Here is a 19,738-nt window from a genome sequence, read left to right on the forward strand (position 1 = left end):
CTGTCTCTCTTCCCCCACCTTGTCCATCGCCATGGCAACGATTACTGCGAACTGAACTACTAACTGGACTGAACTTTGAGTCATTTTGAAATTGGTCATTTACCCCTAGACAACGATAGAGCTTGATTGATGCTGTTATCTTAATTCTGTGCACATGTGTGGTTATCATTGTTGAATTGTTGCATTTATTATCCTTTCGATTACTGTGTTGCTTGTTTCTTTAATAAAACTTTCTTAGTTCTAATACTCCAGACTCCAACTGAGTGATCCATTTCTGCTGGTTTGGCAACCCAGTTACGGGGTACGTAACAGACACCACTCCACTAGTTGGCATATCTCACTCCTGTACGCCCTCTTCTCACCACCTGAGATTCTACCAACAATGGTTGTATCATCAGCAAATATATAGATGGTATTTGAGTTATGCCTAGCCACACAGTCATGTGTATAGAGAGAGTAGAGCAGTGGGCTAAGCACACACCCCTGAGGTGCGCCAGTGTTGATCATCAGCGAGGAGGATATGTTGTCACCAACCCACACAGATTGTGGTCTTCCGGTTAGGAAGTCAAGGATCCAATTACAGAGGCCCAGGTTCTGTAACTTCTCAATCAATTTGTGGGAATGATTTATATTAAATGCTGAGCTATAGTTGATGAGCAGCATCCTGACACAGGTAAACACAAGGAATTCTGCAGATGCTGGAAATTCAAGCAACACACATCAAATTTGCTGGTGAGCGCAGCAGACCAGGCAGCATCTCTAGGAAGAGGTACAGTCGACGTTTCGGGCCAACGTTTTGACAAAGGGTCTCGGCCCGAAACGTCGACTGTACTTCTTCCTAGAGATGCTTCCTGGCCCACTGCGTCCTGACACAAGTGTTTGTATTACTCAGGTTGTGGAAGGCTGTGTGATCTCGGGATTTCTACCCATGCTACGTGCTAATGAGGCCAAAACTAGGAAGATTGTATAGTTTAATATGTGACTAAGGAGATGGTGTAGGAGGGAGGGCATAAGATTTTGGGATCATTTGCTCTCTTCCAGGGAAGATCGGACCTGTACAGAAGGGACAGTTTGCACTTGAACTGGTGGAGGTCTAATATCCTAGTGGAAGGTTTGTTAATGCTGCATGGTGGGGTTTAAACTAGAGTTGCAGGGGGCTGGGAACCAGAGTGCCAGAACAGTTAGAGGAGAGGTTGTGGAGACAGATGTTGGTAAGATCTCAGACAAAGTTAGGAATCAAAAGTTTGAGAATGGTGCGACTAGTGTCCTCAGCTGCCTATATTTCAATGTGAGAGGTATCGTAGGAAAGGCAGATGATAGTGCTGAAGATGAACTATCTGGTTTACAAATAGACACAATGTGTAGTGGAGAAAGGCTGTTGATGGGGCAAAGTTGCAGTTAACAGGATCAGTTGCAACATAAATGCAGACAAAATCGAAAAGGGTGAATACAAGACCGAAGCTGTTGTATTTGAATGTGCACAGTCTACGGAATAAAGCAGATGAACATTTACCACATTTACAGATTGGCAGGTATAATGTTGTAAGCATGATGGAATCATGGCTGAAAGATTATAGCTGAGAGCTTAATATCCAAGGCCACAGGTAGTCTTTATGTATACAGGTGTCCCCCACTTTACAAACATTCGCTTTACGCCACTTCACATGAAAGACTTACATTAGTACCTGTTTTCGCTAACCGAAGGTTTTTGCTTTTATGAAAAAAAGGCAGCGCGCGCCCCGAGCTGCACGGCCAAGCTCCTCCCCCGGGAACTGCTCTCAGCAGCAAGCCGCCATAGCTTCAACACGTGTCTGTGAGCATCTGCTTTACAGTACAGTATCTCGATTTATTTTGTGCATCCGTTAGCAAGATGAGTTCTAACGTATCGGAAAAGCCTAAGAGAGCTCGTAAGGGTGTTATGCTTAGCGTAAAAATGGACGTAATTAAACGTTTTGTTCGTCCAAGTAAGGACATTATGCGTGCGTTGAACTTGCCTGCGTCCACCATTCGCACTACTTACAGGCAAAGAGAAAGAATCTTGAAAGCTGCCGATGTTACTATTGGTTCTGCTAATAGCAAAGTGGTCTCTTTTAGTCAGCATCCAGTAATGGATAAAATGGAAAGTGTACTGCTTGAGTGGATTGATGGGTGTACAAAGCGTGGTGTTCCATTAAGTTATCTTATACAAAGAGAAGTCAGTCAGTACTTTTAATAAGTTGAAACAGAAAACACTGGACGATGGTGATGAAAGTGTTGTGAAAGTGGAATTTAAAGGTAGTCACTGGTGGTTTGATCGGTTTCTGAGGTGAGGGCAGCTTCATAGTTTAACGTTTGCTGGAGAGAGTGCTTCGACTGATACTGAAGCTGCCAAAAAGTTCCCAGCAGAACTGAAGAAAATAATTACAGAAGATAGTTGTTCCTATAAGCAAGTGTTTAACTGTGACGAAACTGCAATTTATTGGAAAAAATTGCCGAACAAGACATTTACTTCGATAGGCTTCCTCCTACCATATTTCATTGGTTTTCACAAACTATGTTGTGTTTAAATTTGGAAAAAATTAGAACTGTTATTTATGACCCTTCCATTAAATTCGAAAAGACTTGTAGGTCATTTACTCAGCATTTTCATATGATGTAATTTGACCATTTCCAAACTTATTTTACTTCTCTGTAATGTTGGTTGAGAGGAACGGAGTCGTCGACAACTAAGGTTTTCTTTTCTCCCATTTTTACGATGTTAAAACAGCCCAGGTCTTTTTTTTTTTTAGTTTAGTTGATTAATTCTGTTTAGATTAGTTTTTTTTGGGGGGGGGTGGTTATTATTTTTTTTTCCTTTTTCATGATTTTTGTTTAGATATTTTTCTTTGTTCTATATTATTCATTGGTATCCTATATGATTGGGAGTTTTATCATTTAAATATTATTTGGCTTTATAATCGCTCATGTTAATTATAACAATGTATTCCCAATAACTTTGTACTACTACTATGTCATGTTTATATCCTTATGAAACTAAAGAAAAGCAGGCTAAGGGACACAAGGCATTGAAGGAGAGGTTTACCCTAATGCCTATTATTAACACCACTGGTGATGCTGTCCTTAAGCCTCTACTAGTGTACCATTCAGAAGGCATTGATAAGAATACACTTCCTGTGGTGTTCCGTTCACATCCAAGCAGTTGGAATACCCAAAGGATTTCTTCTGAGTACATGAGTGAGTACGTTAGTCCTTTTGTTGAAAAATACTGTAGAGAAAATAACCTGGATAATAGGTGTCTCGTGATTGTTGATAATTATGCTGCTCATCCGCCTGCCATTACCGAGTATGGCGGTAACATTCGTGTTGCGTTCTTACCGCCGAATACGACATCGTTGCTGTAGCCGTGTGACCAAGGCCTAATAGCCACAATTAAGGCTTACTATATGCAAAATGTGACGCATTTTATTGTAATTGCCATTGACGGAGAGGGCAACTCCAAAGTGTCTTTGCGAGAGATCTGGAAAGAATACAATATAAAATTGGCAATTCCCAACATTGGAGATGCTCTCAACAGGCTAACAGTCTCGACGAGAAATGGCGTTTGGAGGAAAATGTGTCCCGAAGCAGTGAACGATTTTAAAGGCTTCGAACCAACAACAATAAATACGGCAATAGTGACTTTGGCTAAGGAGGCTGGGTTTCTGGAAGTTGGCAAAGATGATGTTGAAAAGGGTTTGGCATCCCATGATCAAGAACTGACAGATGAAGAGCTGATGCAATTGCAAGAAGAAAGGATACGAATTGAAACCGAATGCAGTAGCGAATGGCCTGAAAGTGAAGTTGTCCAGGAACTGAACCATATAATATAACCATATACAGGTGTCCCCCGCTTTTCGAACGTTCGCTTTATGACACCTCACTGTTACAAAAGGCCTACATTAGTACCCTATTTTCACTTTCAGAAGGTGTTTTCACTGTTACGAAAAAAAATTCAACGCACAATAAAAAAATCAGTGCGTGATAAAAGGCAGCACGCTCCGAGCAGCCACTCTCTCCCGGATTCTCGCCGGCATTGCTTAAACGCGAGCCTGTGTGCAGCCGTTTGCAAGATGAGTTCTATGGTACTGGAAAAGCCTGAAAGAGCTCGTAAGGGCGTTACGCTTAGCATAAAACTAGACATAATTAAGCGTTTCGATCGTTGTGAACAAAGTAAGGACAACGTGAGTTTGGCTTGTGGAAGTTGACGAAGATGATGTTGAAGAGGGTTTGGCATCTCATCACCAAGAACTGACAGATGAAGAACTGATGCAATTGGAAGAAAAAAGGATAACAATCGAAACCGAATGAGTAATGATAAAGTACGACTTTAATTTTGAAAGGGTAAGTCGGCTTAGGGGATATTTGCAGGATGGTTTGAGTCCTTATTAAAGAATTGTGTGATAGAAAAATACACGAGGCTCAGCAGTCAAGCAAGCCTTCCACATCAGCCACAGCAGATGACAAACCTCGACCTTCAACATCCAGGCAGGCAGTCATAGGAGAAGATGAGCTGCCTGCTCTAATGGAAACAGACGACGAGATGACACCCCAGTGTCCCACCACCCGAACCCCCAGGCCAGGGACAGATACCGATTCGCGGAAAATGCAAAGGTAGCCAGGAGGCACGCAGCACATCTTGAAGAAAAAAGCCGAAATAAACATGCTAATTAATTAGGTGCCACCGACACGTAATTGTCGGCCCAGATCAGAGACAACGCAATCGGAAATCGGCACTGATCTGGGCCGACAATTACGGGCGGCACCTAATTATTTAGCACATTTGTTTTGGCTTTTTTCTTAAAGATGTGCTGTGTACCTCACGGCTACCGCTGGACCCCTGCGTTCTTTGTGGCAATGTATCGCTCAGCGGCCTGGAGGGTGGGAGCCACTGCACCACCCAAACTCCGACAAGTCTAACACACCATCATCAGTGTGCTCGGCAAGCTGTCTTGCCGATTCCGGTAATTGATACTACACTGTACATACATTATTTCTACTTTATATAGGCTGTGTATTTTTACGTGTTATTTGATATGATTTGGCAGCTTCATAGCTTAAAGGTTACCGGAGAGCGCTTGCACGTGTTTTTGCCAACAGCGCTTTTGTGAGATTTTCTGCTGACGGTGCTTGTGTGAGATTTTCGCTATGGAGAACAGTTCAGTAATGACTGTGGAAAAGTATTTCTACTTTATATAAGCTGTGTATTTATCATATCATTCCTGCTTTTACTACATGTTACTGTTATTTTAGATTTTATGTGTTATTTGGCATGATTTGGTAGGTTATTTTTGGGTCTGCCATCGCTCACAAAATTTTCCCATATAAATAAATGGTAATTGCTTCTTCGCTTTACGACATTTCGGCTTACGAACCATTTCATAGGAACGCTCTACCTTCAGATGGCGGGGGAAACCTGTAACAATTACAGCACGGAAACAGGCCATCTAGGCCCTTCTAGTCTGTGCCGAACGCTTTCTCTCACCTCGTCACCGACCTGCACTCAGCCCATAACCCTCCATTCCTTTCCTGTCCATATAGCTATCCAATTTTACTTTAAGTGACAGTATCAAACCTGCCTCTACCACTTCTTCTGGAAGCTCATTCCACACAGCCACCACTCTCTGAGTAAAGAAGTTCCCCCTCATGTTACCCCTAAACTTTTGCCCCCTAACTCTCAACTCATGTCCACTTGTTTGAATCTCCCCCACTCTCAATGGAAAAAGCCTATCCACGTCAACTCTATCTATCTCCCTCATAATTTTAAATACCTCTATTAAGTCCCCCCTCAACCTTCTACGCTCCAAAGAATAAAGACCCAACTTGTTCAACCTTTCCCTGTAACTTAGGTGCTGAAATCCAGGTAACATTCTAGTAAATCTTCTCTGTACTCTCTCTATTTTGTTGACATCATTCCTATAATTCGGTGACCAGAACTGTACACAATACTCCAAATTTGGCCTTACCAGTGCCTTGTACAATTTTAACATTACATCCCAACTCCTATACTCAATGCTCTGATTTATAAAGACCAGCAAGCCAAAAGCTTTCTTCACCACCCTATCCACATGAGATTCCACCTTCAGGGAACTATGCACCATTATTCCTAGATCCCTCTGTCCTACTGCATTCTTCTATGCTCTACTATTTACCATGTATGTCCTATTTTGATTAGTCCTACCAAAATGTAGCACCTCACATTTATCAGCATTAAACTCCATCTGCCATCTTTCAGCACCTCTTCTAACTGGCCTAAATCTCTCTGCAAGTTTTGAAAACCTTGAAGAACGTGAAGCACTTTTGTGAGATTTTCGCTACAATTGACAGTGCTGCAATGATTGCAGAAAAGTATGACTTTAATTTTGAAAGGGCACGTAGGTTTAGGGCACGTTTTCAGGATGCTTTTAGTGCCTACAAAGAACTGTATGATAGAAAAATGCACGAGGCTATCAGTCACGCATACTGTCATATTTGAAGCCTTCCACATCGGCCACAGCAGACGAACCTCGGCCTTTGACATTGAGGCAGACAGACATAGAAGAAGGTGTAGACGTACCTCCCACCTCCCCAACCTCCGACGCCTCAGCCTGACACACCATCATCAGTGTGCTCGTAGTCTTCCCGATTCCGGTAAGTGATACTACACTATACATACATTATTTCTACTTTATATAGGCTGTGTATTTATCATATCATTCCTGCTTTTACTATATGTTAGTGTTATTTTAAGTTTTGTGTGTTATTTGGTATGATTTGGTAGGTTATTACGCGAACAACTCACAAATTTTTCCCATATAAATAAATGGTAATTGCTTCTTCACTTTATGACATTCCGGCTTACGAAAGGTTTCATAGGAATGCTCTACCTTCGGATAGCGGGGGAAACCTGTTAAGGTAGAAATTGATAGGTAGACACCTTCTATGCACGTTTTGAAAAGGAGAACACAACTGCGGCTGTGAAGATCCCTGCTGCACCTGATGACCCTGTGATCTCTGTCTCAGAGGCCGATGTTAGACTGACTTTAAAGAGAGTGAACCCTTGTAAGGCAGTAGGTCCTGATGGAGCACCTGGTAAGGCTCTGAAAATCTGTGCCAACCAATTAGCGGGAGTATTCAAGGACATTTTCAACCTCTCACTGCTAGGGGTAGAAGTTCCCACTTGCTTCAAAAAGGCAACAATTATACCAGTGCCAAAGAAGAATAATCTGAGCTGCCTTAATGACTATCGCCCAGTAGCACTCACATCGACAGTGATGAAATGCTTTGACAGGTTGGTCATGACTAGACTGAACTGCTGCCTCAGCAAGGACCTGGACCCATTGCAATTTGCCTATCGTCACAATTGGTCAACGGCAGATGCAATCTCCACCGTTCTTCACACGGCTTTAGACCACCTGGACAACACAAACGCCTACGTCAGGATGCTGTTTATGGACTATAGCTCAATATTTAATACCATCATTCCCATAATCTTGATTGAGAAGTTGCAGAACCTAGGCCTCTGTAATTGGATCTTCGACTTCCGAATCAGAAGACCACAGTCTGTGCAGATTGGTGATGACATCTCCCCGCTGACGATCAACACTGGCGCACCTCAGGGGTGTGTGCTTAGCCCACTACATGACTCTCTCTACACCCATGACTGTGTGGCTAAGCATAGCTCAAATACCACCTACAAATTTGCTGTTGATACAACCATCGTTGGTGGAATGTCAGGTGATGACGAGAGGGCGTACAGGAGTGAGATATGCCAACTAGTGGAGTGGTGCCGCAGCAACAACCTGGCACTCAACATCAGTCAGACGAAAGAGCTGATTGTGGACTTCAGGAAGGGTAAGACGAAGGAACACATACCAATCCTCACAGAGGGATCAGAAGAGGAGAGAGTGAGCAGTTTCAAGTTCCTGGACATCAAGATCTCTGAGGATCTAACCTGGTCCCAACATATTGATGTAGTCATAAAGAAGGCAAGACAGCGGCTACACTTGATTAGGAGTTTGAAGAGATTTGGCATGTTAACAAATATACTCAAAAACTTCTATAGTTGTATTCTGACAGGCTGCATCACTGTCTGGTATGGAGGGGCTACTGCACAGGACTGAAAGAAGCTGCAGAAGGTTATAAATCTAGTCAACTCCATCTTGGGCACTAGCCTACAAAGTACCCAGGACATTTTTTAGGGAGCAGTGTATCAGAAAGGCAGCATCCATTATTAAGGACCTCCAGCACCAGGACATGCCCTTTTCTCACTGTTACCATCAGGTAGGAGATACAGAAGCCTGAAGGCACACACTCAGCGATTCAGGAACAGCTTCTTCCCCTCTGTTATCTGATTCCTAAATGGACATTGAAGCTTCAGACACTACCTCACTATTTTTAATATACAGTATTTCTGTTTTTGCACATTTTTCAAAAATCTATTCAATATACATAATTGATTTACTTGTTTATTTATTATGTTTTATTTTATTTATTTATTATTATTATTTCTCTCTCTGCTAGATTATGTATTGCATTGAACTGCAGCCGCTAAGTTAACAAATTTCACATCACATGCCAGTGATAATAAAACTGATTCTGATTCTGATTCTTGATTAGTCGGGACATAAAGGGATACGGGGAGAAAGCAGGAGATTGGGACGGAGAGGAAAATGCAATCAGCCATGATAAAATAGTGGAGCAGACTAGATGGGCCAAATAACCTAATTCTGCTCCTGTAACTTATGGTCCAGCCTTTTGTTGTAAGTCTCCTTGATTTTATGGTGTTGTACTCGGTGCGATAAAACTATGTGTGAATCGAAAGCTTGCAAAGCAATTTAAAAAATAGTATTATGGAATCATGTAGAAAGTTTACAAAGTCAAAAATGTACAATTCGCTATTTTGCATGTCAACTATTTTCCATAAAGTTGCACGTAGCTAACAGGTGTTGTAACAGTGACCTTTATTGAATAACATTGCCAGAAATGGGCTATAATTGGATGTATGAATCACCAATGTTCAAAAATCAACCATATTTAAGGGGACTAACATTAATCCAATGTAACTGTAATGCTGTGTGGGAAAAGCAAGGCAAAGCAATAAATTTACAAAGCAGAAGCTTACCATAGGTTACAATGAGGAGGAAAAATGGCAAGTTTTTGACCATCTGCAGAATAGATTGGATATAGGAGTAGTCCTGTGGAGGGCTGGCATGGATAGCTGCTTGTGCTTGGCTTGGTGGAATATCCGGCTTCTCCTGAAACACTGAAATAAAGGAATTAAATTAGAAGTGGGCCACAAATTAATCCTTTACATAACAAAAACAAAAAACAAACTGTTGTTAGAACAGTTGATGGGGATGGAATGGTTAACAGTTTTGGTTGAGACCCTGTATCAGGACTGAGAGTGGAGAGGGAACAGAGCCAATTTAGAGAAGATGACAGAGACAGGAGCCAACAGGTGACAGGGAGACGTGAAAGATAATGGGCAGGAGCCAGGTGGAGGAGAGGGTGGGGTGGAACAGGGAGACAGAAACAGGTGAGTGATAGGTGGAAACAGACAAGAAAATAAAGGCCATTGCAATTGAGGATGGGAGGGGAGGATGGAGACAAGGTTACCCCTCCTCGCTCCTCTATACAGGCTACCTACCCTCTTCACTCTTAGTCTTGGTGCAGAGTCTCAACTTACAATTCCAACAATTCCTCCTCCCTCTCACAGATGTGGGCTAACCAAATGAATTCCTCCAGTAGTTTTATTTGCACCAGATTCCAGCATCTGAAGTTTACCTTGCATCTCCAAATATACATCCAGAATTGCACACATTTTGGCCTAGTTTCATATGAATATAGTTAAGCTCACAAAGAAACCAGCATCAAGACCAGTTTCAGATGCATTGAATTTGAGTTGGACCATCCACACCTAGGGTGCATAAATAGAGCTACTTTTTTTTAAGTCAAGGCAGCGATGAAGATTTTGAAGGCAGAATTTTGTAGCAGTTTTTCCTGATTTGAGAAGCAATCAATCAGCAGGAGGGGTTCAATAGAAAGGGCCAATAAGAATAATTCAAGTGCAAGCGGAGCGGCCATTCATTTTGAGTGTGCCAGACTTTAGAGTGACTTTGGCTCATTAAGATCAGGTTCCGGTGAAGTATGTCGTCTTGCAAGTTACTCTCTCTCTGTATTTATTTGATAGAGCATAGTAGGTTAGTGAGAATGGCTCCGAAGCAGTGTTTTGTACTTCGTGTGGGATGTGGGAAGTCTGGGAGACTGGACGTCTCCCAGATAAACACATCTTCACAAGGTGCACTAAGTGACAACTTCTGAGAGAACGTATTAAGCAACTGGAGCTGTAGCTTGATGACCTTTGGCTCATATGGGAGAATGAGACAGGAGCTACAGAGTGCCACCAGGCTGCAAGAGACAGGTAACTGGGTGACATCAGGAGAAAGAGGGGAAATGCACAGCCCCTATAACCATTCCCCTTAATAATAAATATATAACTTTAGATTCTATTAAGGGGATGACCTATGGGGGCGGGGGGGGGGGTGCTAGCCACAGTGACCAGGACTCTGGCACTGAGCCTGGTGCTGTGGTTCAGAAGAGCAGAGAGATGAAGAGGAATGCAGTGTTGGTAGCAGATTCCTTCGTCAGCAAGACAACCGGATGTATGTTGCCTCCCTAGTGCCAGGATCAGGGATGTCTTGGATCGGGTCCATGGCATGCTCAAGGGTAAGGGTGGGCAGCCAAAAGTCCTGGTACATGTTGGCACCAATGACATAGGCAGACAAGGTGAGGAGGTCCTGAAAGGAGATTTTGGGGAGCTAGGTAAAAAGCTGAGAAACAAGATCTCCAGGGCAGTGAAAAAAAAAGGACCAGCCATGATTGAATGCGTAGCGGATTCGATAGGCCAAATGACCCAATTCTGCTTCTGTGTCGTATGGTAATCTCTGGATTGCTGCCTGTGCCATGTGCTAGTGAAGGTAAAAATGAAATGATTTGGCAGGTGAATATGTGGCTGAGGAACTGCTGCAGGGGGCAGGGCTTCAAATTTATGGATCATTGGGATCTCTTCCGGGCAAAGTATAACCTGTATAAAAGGCACGGGTCAGATATGAACCCGAGGAGGTCCAATATCCTTGCGGGCACGTTGGCTAGAGTTGTTCGTGTGGGTTTAAACTAATTTGGCAGGGGGATGGGAACCAGATTGATAGTGCTGCAGATGAAGTTGTTGGTTTACAAATAGAGGCAATGTGTAGTGAGACTCCTAGCAAGGAGAGGCTGATGGCGGGGCAAAATTGCAGTCAACAGGATGTGTTGCAACGTAAAAGGTGGACAAAGTTGAAAAGAGTGAACACAGGACTGAAGGTGTGATATTTAGATGCACGCAGTGTACGGAATAAAGTAGATTAACTTGTAGCACAGTCACAGACTGGCACATATGATGCTTAGGTATCACTGAATCATGGCTGAAGGAAGATTATAGCTGGGAGTTCAATGTCCAAAGATACACATTGCACGGAAAGGAGAGGCAGAAAGGCAGAGGAGGTGGCATTGCTTGGTTGGTAAAAAATGAAGTCAAATCATTAGAAAGAGGTGACAGAGGGTTAAAAGATGTTGAATCATTGTGGATAGAGCTAAGGAACTGCAAGAATAAAAAGTTACCGATGGGAGTTATATACAGACCTCCAAACAGTAGTAAGTATGTGGTCTACAATTTACAATGGGAGATGGAAAATGTAAACCCAAAGGGCAACGTTACAATGGTCATAGAGGATTTCAATATGCAGGTAGATTGGGAAAATCAGGTTGACACTGGATTCAAAGAGGGGGAATGTCTACGAGATGGCTATTTAGATGGCTCTTGGTTGAGCCCACTAGTGGAACAGCTATTCTGCATTGAGTCTTGTATAAGAGCTTAAGGTAAAAAACCCTTTGGGGCAAGTGATAATAATATGATTGAATTCATCGAGGATTTTGAGAAGGAGAAACTAATGTCAGATGTATCAGTATTAGAGTGAATTACAGAAGCACAAGGTGAGAGTGAATCTCGTACCACTGGAGAACGATGCTGGAGAGGTAGTAATGGGAGACAAGGAAATGGCAGACAAACTGAACAAGTATTTTCCTGTGGAAGACACTAGCAGTATGGTGCAAGTTCCAGGTGCCAGGGGTCATGAAATGTGTGAAGTTACCATTGCTAGAGAGAAAGTTCTTGGGACAACTGAAAGGTCTGAAGCTAGATAAGTCACCTGGACCAAATGATGAAGTGTGAACCACCCCACAGTTCTGCGAGAGGCGGCTCAAGAAATTGTGGAGGCATTAGTAATGAATGAGCAAGAATCACCAGATCCTGGAATGGTTCAGGATGACTGGAAAATTGCAAATATCACTCCACTTTTAAAGAAGGGAGAGAGAAATTGTAGGCCAGTTAGTTTGACCTCAGTGGTTGGGAAGAAGTTGGAGTCGATTGCTAAGGATGTGGTTTCAAGGTACTTGGAGGCACGTGATAAAATAGGCTGCAGTGAGCATGCATTCCTCAGGGAGAGCCTTGCCTGACAGATCTGTGGAACTCTTTGAGGAAATAACAAGCAGAATAGATGAAAGAGAATCAGGTGATGTTGAGTACTTGGACTTTCAGAAGGCCTTTGACAAGATGCCACATATGAGCCCATGGTATTACACGGATAAAGCAGCGGCCAACTGGCAGGAGGCAAAGAGTGGGAATAAAGTGAGCCTTTTCTAGTTGGCTGCCGGTGAAGGGGTGTTCCACCAGAGACTGTGTTGAGACCGATTCTTTTTACATTATATGTTAATGATTTGGATGATGGAATTGATGGCTTTGTTGCAGAGTTTGCAGACAATATGAAGACAGGTGGATAGGTGTTTTGTTTGGCAGCTTTGGGCCTATACTCACTAGAATTTAGAAGAATGAGGGGGATCTCATTGAAACACATCCAAGTTGAAAGGAGGAGATAAGGCAGATATGGAGAGGATATTTCCTGTGGTGGGTTATCCAGAACTAGAGGGCACAGCCTCAAAATTGAGGGGCGACTCTTTAGAACAGAGGTAAGGAGACTTTTTAAAGCAAAAATTGATAGTTTCCTGATTGATCAGGGCTTCAAAGGTTATGGCGAGAAGACAGGTGTATGGGGTTGAGTGGGATCTGGGATCAGCCATGATGGAATGGCGGGGCTGAATGGCCCAATTCTGCTCCTATGTCATATGGTCTTATCACCTTAACGTTTCAGGTCAAAGCTCCTTTATCAGAACTTCGCACAGAAATAAGGATGTAAGGCTCTGTTTTTAAGTACGTATAAATGGAAGGGAGAGGTCCAAGTACATAATGGCACCTTAGAGAATGAGATTAGGGAACCTGTCATGGGGGTTCTAGGAAATGGCTGGGAGTTAAACTGGAGTTAGGCTGGGAGTCCATTCGTCTCCCCCCATCCCTTCCCACCGATCTCCCTCCCAGCACTTACCCTTGTAAGTGGAACAAGTGCTACACATGCCCTTACACTTCCTCCCTCACCACCATTCAGGGCCCCAGACAGTCCTTCCAGGTGAGGCGACACTTCAACTGCGAGTCGGCTGGGGTGATATACTGCGTCCGGTGCTCCCGATGTAGTCTTCTATATATTGGTGAGACCCGACGCAGACTGGGAGGTTGTTTCGCTGAACACCTACGCTCTGTCCGCCAGAGAAAGCAGGATCTCCCAGTGGCCACACATTTTAATTCCACATACCATTCCCATTCTGATATGTCTATCCACGGCCTCCTCTACTGTAAAGATGAAGCCACACTCAGGTTGGAGGAACAACACCTTATATTCCGTCTGGGTTGCCTCCAACCTGATGGCATGAACATTGACTTCTCTAACTTCCGTTAATGCCCCACCTCCCCCTCGTAACCCATCCTAATCTATTTATTTATTTCCACAAACATGAGGAATTCTGCAGATGCTGGAAATTCAAGCAACACACATCAAAGTTGCTGGTTAACACAGCAGGCCAGGCAGCATCTCTAGGAAGAGGTGCAGTCGACGTTTCAAGCTGAGACCCTTCGTCAGGACTAACTGAAGGAAGAGCTAGTAAGAGATTTGAAAGTGGGAGGGGGAGGGTGAGATCCAAAATGATAGGAGAAGACATGAGGGGGAGGGATGGAGCCAAGAGCTGGACAGGTGATTGGCAAAAGGAATATGAGAGGATCATCCGTTATTTATTTATATACACATATTCTTTTTCTCTCTCTCTCCTTTTTCTCCCTCTGTCCCTCTCACTATACCCCTTGCCCATCCTCTGGGTTTTCCCCCCCTCCCCCTTTTCTTTCTCCCTAGGCCTCCTGTCCCATGATCCTGTCCAGCTCTTGGCTCCATCCCTCCCCCTCCTGTCTTCTCCTATCATTTCGGATCTCCTCCTCTCCCTCCCACTTTCAAATCTCTTACTATTTCTTCCTTCAGTTAGTCCTAATGAAGGGTCTCGGCCCGAAACGTCGACTATACCTCTTCCTATAGATGTTGCCTGGCCTGCTGCGTTCACCAGCATTTTTCTGTGTGTGTTGTGGGAGTTAAGCAAATACTTTTCATCGACCTTTATGCTAGAAGATATTCTATACATCCCATTAATGCTTAATAATGCAAGAAAGGAATTAATTATCATTGCTATCACTAAACAATTGGTACCAAGCTACCTGATGAATCTGAAGAATCCGAATAAGAAGCATCTATTTAACAGTGAGATGAGGAAGCCTTTCTGCAGACGGTGAGTACTTTTGAAACTCCTTGTACACAGAGCTGCGGTAGCAGAGTGCTTGTGGATATTTAAAGGTGAGAGGTCGATAATTGATCAGGGAATAAAGGGTTAAGGGAAGAAGGCAGGAAAGTGGGCTTGGGAGAAACACACTGCCAGAACAGGCAGTGGAAGCAGTGACTCCCACTACAGTAGTTGGACGAGAACATGAACCACCAAGATATGAGGCTGAGAGCTGATAAATGAGATGGAGACAATGTGCTGAAGGGTCCGTTTCTAGTCTCGAAACTCAGTGGATGTTGAGTTGGTCATGATCCTCTGGAATGGTAGGGTAGGACTGAGGGGTTAAATCATATACCCTGTTCTTATTGGTCTTGGGTACTGGGATGTTGCAAAGGGGTGAAAGCACATAAAAAGATATCCATCCTCAGAAAAGCAGACCTTGAATAAGTTTCAGTGATTGTTCTGGTAAAAGACAATTGTATTCTTTAATTCCAGATTCACAATATGTTTCAGTAACACACACAAAACGCTGGAGGAACTCGGCAGGCTAGGCAGCATCTAGGAAGAGTACAGTTCACGTTTCAGGCTAAAACCCTTCAGCAGGTTCAGAGAAAAAAAAGATGAGGAGTCAGAGCGAGGTTTTCTCCAGTCCTGCTGAAGGGTCTCGGCCTGAAACATTGAGACTCTTTTCCTAGATGCTGCCTGGCCTGCTGAGTTCCTCCAGCATTTTGTGTGTGTTGCTCGGATTTCCAGCATCTGCAGATTTTATCTTGTTTCTGTAACCCCCTATTGACATCAATGCATCTGGGGTTGACAGGGCGAACAACTTTAAGTTCCTCGGCATAAACATCACTGAGGATCTCACATGGTCTGTACACACCAGCTATGTGGTGAAAAAGGCACAACAACGCCTCTTTCACCTCAGATGGTTGAGGAAGTTTGGTATGGACCCCCAAATCCCAAGAACTTTCTACAGGAGCACAATTGAGAGCATCCTGACTGGCTGCATCACTGCCTGGTATGGGAACTGTACTTCCCTTAATTACAGGACTCTGCAGAGAGTGGTGCGGACAGCCCAGCACATCTGTAGGTGTGAACTTCCCACTATTCAGGACATTTACGAAAACAGGTGTGTAAAAGAGGCCCGGAGGATCATTGGGGATCCATGTCAGCCCAACCACAAACTGTTCCAGCTGCTACCACCTGGGAAGCGGTACTACAGCATAAAAGCCAGGACCAACAGGCCATCAGACTGATGAATTCATGCTGACACAACTGTATTTCTATGTTACATTGTTACTCATACTATTTATTATAAATTACTATAAATTGCACATTTAGACGGAGATGTAACATAAAGATTTTTAATCCTCATGCATATGAAGGATGTAAGTAATAAAGTCAATTCAATTGATTCACAATACATTTAGTTCATTTTGCATCCTTATGTACTCCGATATATATGGCCTACTTCTGCTCCTATATCTTTTGGTCTTATATAATAGGTACTGAAGATTTCCATCTTCAGCACATACACAAAAATTATGCACCATAATGCTGTCTGAAGGATGACACAGGAAAAATCATTGTACAAGCAGAGCTAGAATCAGCAGCCAAAATAAACAATGTCGTCTTGACCACAGAAAATCATTCAACCAACATGTCTGCTTGCTTAAAGTAACAGGTTCCTTACCTAGTATGACGAGAACAAAGAGCAGAGTTGCCACTGCAGCAGTGCCGTAAAACATGACGTTGATATGGTAAGTTAATTTATCAAGGTCATCTACATTTGGCACCAGGATGGGAGGAACGAGAAATCCCACTGCAACCCCCAGCTGTGAAGAAAAGATGGGGAACTTACGGACAGAGAATTTCAACAACACTTGTTAAACATGTAGTCTAAGCCACTAGCCGTGCGGACAATATGGCTGAGCAAGTATCAATCCTATTCACCTCATTTCCAGTTTTGTTCTTACTTTTCACCAGATGACAGAAAAATAATACGACCATAAAACACAGGAGCAGAAATAGGTTATTCAGCTCATACAGTCCGCTCTAGTCATCAGCAGCCAACTGAAAAGGCTCCCTCTATTCCCACTCTTTGCCTCCTGTCAATCAGCCAGCCAATTTTCCATCCATGCTACTAACATTCCTGTAACTTCATGACAGCTTACTAAGCAGCCTCATGAGCAACACCTTGTCAAAGGCCTTCTGAAAATCCAAGTAAACAACACTCACCAACTCCCCTTTGTTTATCCTGCCTGTTATTTCCTCAAATAATTCCAACAGATTTACCAGGCAAGACTTCTCCTTAAGGAAACCATGCTGACCTTGGCTTATTTTATCATGTGCTTCCGAGTATCCTGAAATCACATCCTTAACAATCAACTTCAACACCTTCCCAACAACTGAAGTCAGGCTAACTGGCGCATCATTTCCTTTCTTCTGCCTTCCAATCTTTTTAAAAAGTGGACTGACATTTACAATTTTCCAGTCCTCTGGAACCAGTCCCGAATCCAGTGATTCTTGCAATATCATTACTGATGCCCCTACAATTCTCTTCAACTATCTCTTTCAGAACGCTGGGATATAGTCCATTGGTCCAGGTGTTTTATCTACCTTCAGACCTTTCCACTTCCCAAACACCTTCATATTAGTAACAGCAACATCACTCACTTCTGCCCTGACACTCAAAATTCTAGCATACCGAAATTCTTCCATAGGGAAGACTGACACAAAATATTTATTCAGTTCATCCGCTATTTCTTTGTCCCCCATTACTACCTCTCCAACGTAATTTTCCAGCAGTCCGATATCCACTCGTCTCTCTTCTATTCTTTTTAAATCTGAAAAAGCATTTGTTATCCTCTTTTATATTATGGGCTAGCTTCCCCTCTGACACTCAACACAGGAGCTCCTCAGGGCTGTGCACTAAGTCCCCTCCTTTACTCCCTGTATACCCATGACTGTGTTGCTACCCACAGCTCTAATCTGCTAATTAAATTTGCCTACGATGCTACATTGATTGCCCTTATCTCAAACAATAACAAAGTGGCCTATAGGGAAGAAATCATCTCTCATGTTAGCCATTTCAGTCCCGGGAAAAAGCCTCTGACTATCCACACGGTCGATGCCTCTCATCATCTTATACACCTCTATCAGGTCACCTCTCATCCTCCGTTGCTCCAACGAGAAAAGGCCAAGTTCACTCAACCTATACTCATAAGGCATGCTCCCCAATCCAGGCAACATCCTTGTAAATCTTCTCTGCACCCTTTCTATAGTTTCCACATCCTTCCTTTAGTGAGGCGACCAGAACTCCAAGTGGGGTCTGACCAGGGTCCTATATAGCTGCAACATTACCTCTCAGCTCCTAAACTCAATCCCACTATTGATGAAGGCCAATACACGGTTTGCCTTCTTCACCACAGAGTCAACCTGCGCAGCAGCTTTGAGCATCCTATGGACTTGGACCCCAAGATCCTCTGATCCTCCACACTGCCAAGAGTCTTACCATTAATACTATATTCTGCCATCATATTTGACCTACCAAAATGAACCACCTCACACTTATCTGGGTTGAACTCCATCTGCCACTTCTCAGCCCAGTTTTGCATCCTATCAATGTCACCATGTCCCGCTGTAACCTCTGACAGCCCTCCACACTATCTGCAACACCTCAACCTTTGTGTCATCAGCAAATTTACCAACCCAACCCTCCACTTCCTCTTCCAGGTCACTTCCAAAAATCACGAAGAATAGGGGTCCCAAACAGATCCCTGCAGCACACCACTGGTCACCGAGTGAGCTAGGGCTTTTGTCTTTGGAGCGAAGGAGGATGAGAGGTACAAGATGATCAGAGGCATAGATAAAGTTGTCAGGCAGCACCTTCCCCCCCCCCCCCACTGGGTAGAAATGGCCAATGCCAGAGGGCATCAGTTTAAGAAGAGAGAAGGAAAGTTTAGGAGATGTCAAAGGTAGTTTGTCTTTTTTAAAAAAAGCAAGCTGTAAGGGCTTGGAATGTACTGCTGAGGGTGATGGCAGAGGCTGATACAAAAGGGACTCAGATGGATGTACGATAAATGGGAGGGTTATGGGCTATGTAGGAGGGAAGGGAAAGATCAAATATCGAGTAGATTTATATTGGTTGGCACAACAACACGAGCTGAAGTGCCTGTACTGTTCTATGTTTTATGACAACTTTCTACACTATCCACAACACTTCCAACCATTATTATTGTCTGCAAATCTACTAGCCATACTGTGGTACTACTATGGATATGGAGGAAACAAAGATCATATTTAATGCCACAATTACTTTCCTCACTTCACATAATAACTATGGGGTATATCCCATCCAGCTCCAAGGACTTATCTATCCCAATGTATTTTTCACAAGCTTCAACACTGCCTCTTTCTTAACTTTGCCATGCTCCAGTGCAGTAGCCTGTTCTACACTTATTTCACATTCATCAATGTCCATCTCCCTGGTGAACACTGAAGCAAAGTATTTATTAAGAACCTCCCCTCCTTCCTTTACCTCCTGGCATGTTTATGTCCTTTATCCCCGAAGCACCCTACCCTCACTCAAGTCGTCCTCCAGTAGAACGCCTTGGTATTTTTTCCTTAAGCCTACTTCAGGATGTGGAAAAAGCAAGAGGAAGAGAAAAGTTGGAAGCGAGTGTAAGTCTGAGGGAAGAAAGGCAAAACCAGGCTGTGAGAGGGAAGGAAAATGCGCCACAATAGAAATCAAAAGGGCACAAAGGCTCCCTTCAGAGTGCGTTGATGGAACCCCAGAAGACAAACAGTGAGACAGAGTCCTGATGAAGGGTCTCAGCCCAAAATGTCAACTGTACTCTTTTCCATAGCTGGCCTGGTCCGGTCCGCTGAGTTCCCCCAGCACTTTGTGTGTGTTGCTTTGGATTTCCAGCATCTGCAGATTTTCTCTTGTTTGTGACTACATACATCATATTAGGTCATTCAGCTCTACAATAAC

The 19,738-nt window shown here is 43.4% G+C and overlaps 1 protein-coding gene across 4 annotated transcripts in view; it reads right to left on the minus strand.

Moving 5' to 3' along the window:
- The window catches only part of LOC134343979 (heme transporter FLVCR2-like), a 250,933-nt gene that overhangs the window by 184,241 nt on the left and 46,954 nt on the right, over window positions 1-19,738 (minus strand). For all 4 annotated transcript variants that reach the window (XM_063043005.1, XM_063042996.1, XM_063043023.1 and 1 more), the window contains exons 2-3: window positions 16,436-16,577; window positions 9,119-9,259 (exon numbers count right to left, since the gene is read on the minus strand). In XM_063043005.1, the coding sequence (XP_062899075.1) occupies window positions 9,119-9,259; window positions 16,436-16,577 (283 nt within the window). The remainder of the gene's footprint in view (window positions 1-9,118; window positions 9,260-16,435; window positions 16,578-19,738) is intronic.

Source organism: Mobula hypostoma, chromosome 1 (assembly GCF_963921235.1).
Source record: "Mobula hypostoma chromosome 1, sMobHyp1.1, whole genome shotgun sequence".
In the NCBI taxonomy this organism is placed as follows: domain Eukaryota; kingdom Metazoa; phylum Chordata; class Chondrichthyes; order Myliobatiformes; family Myliobatidae; genus Mobula; species Mobula hypostoma.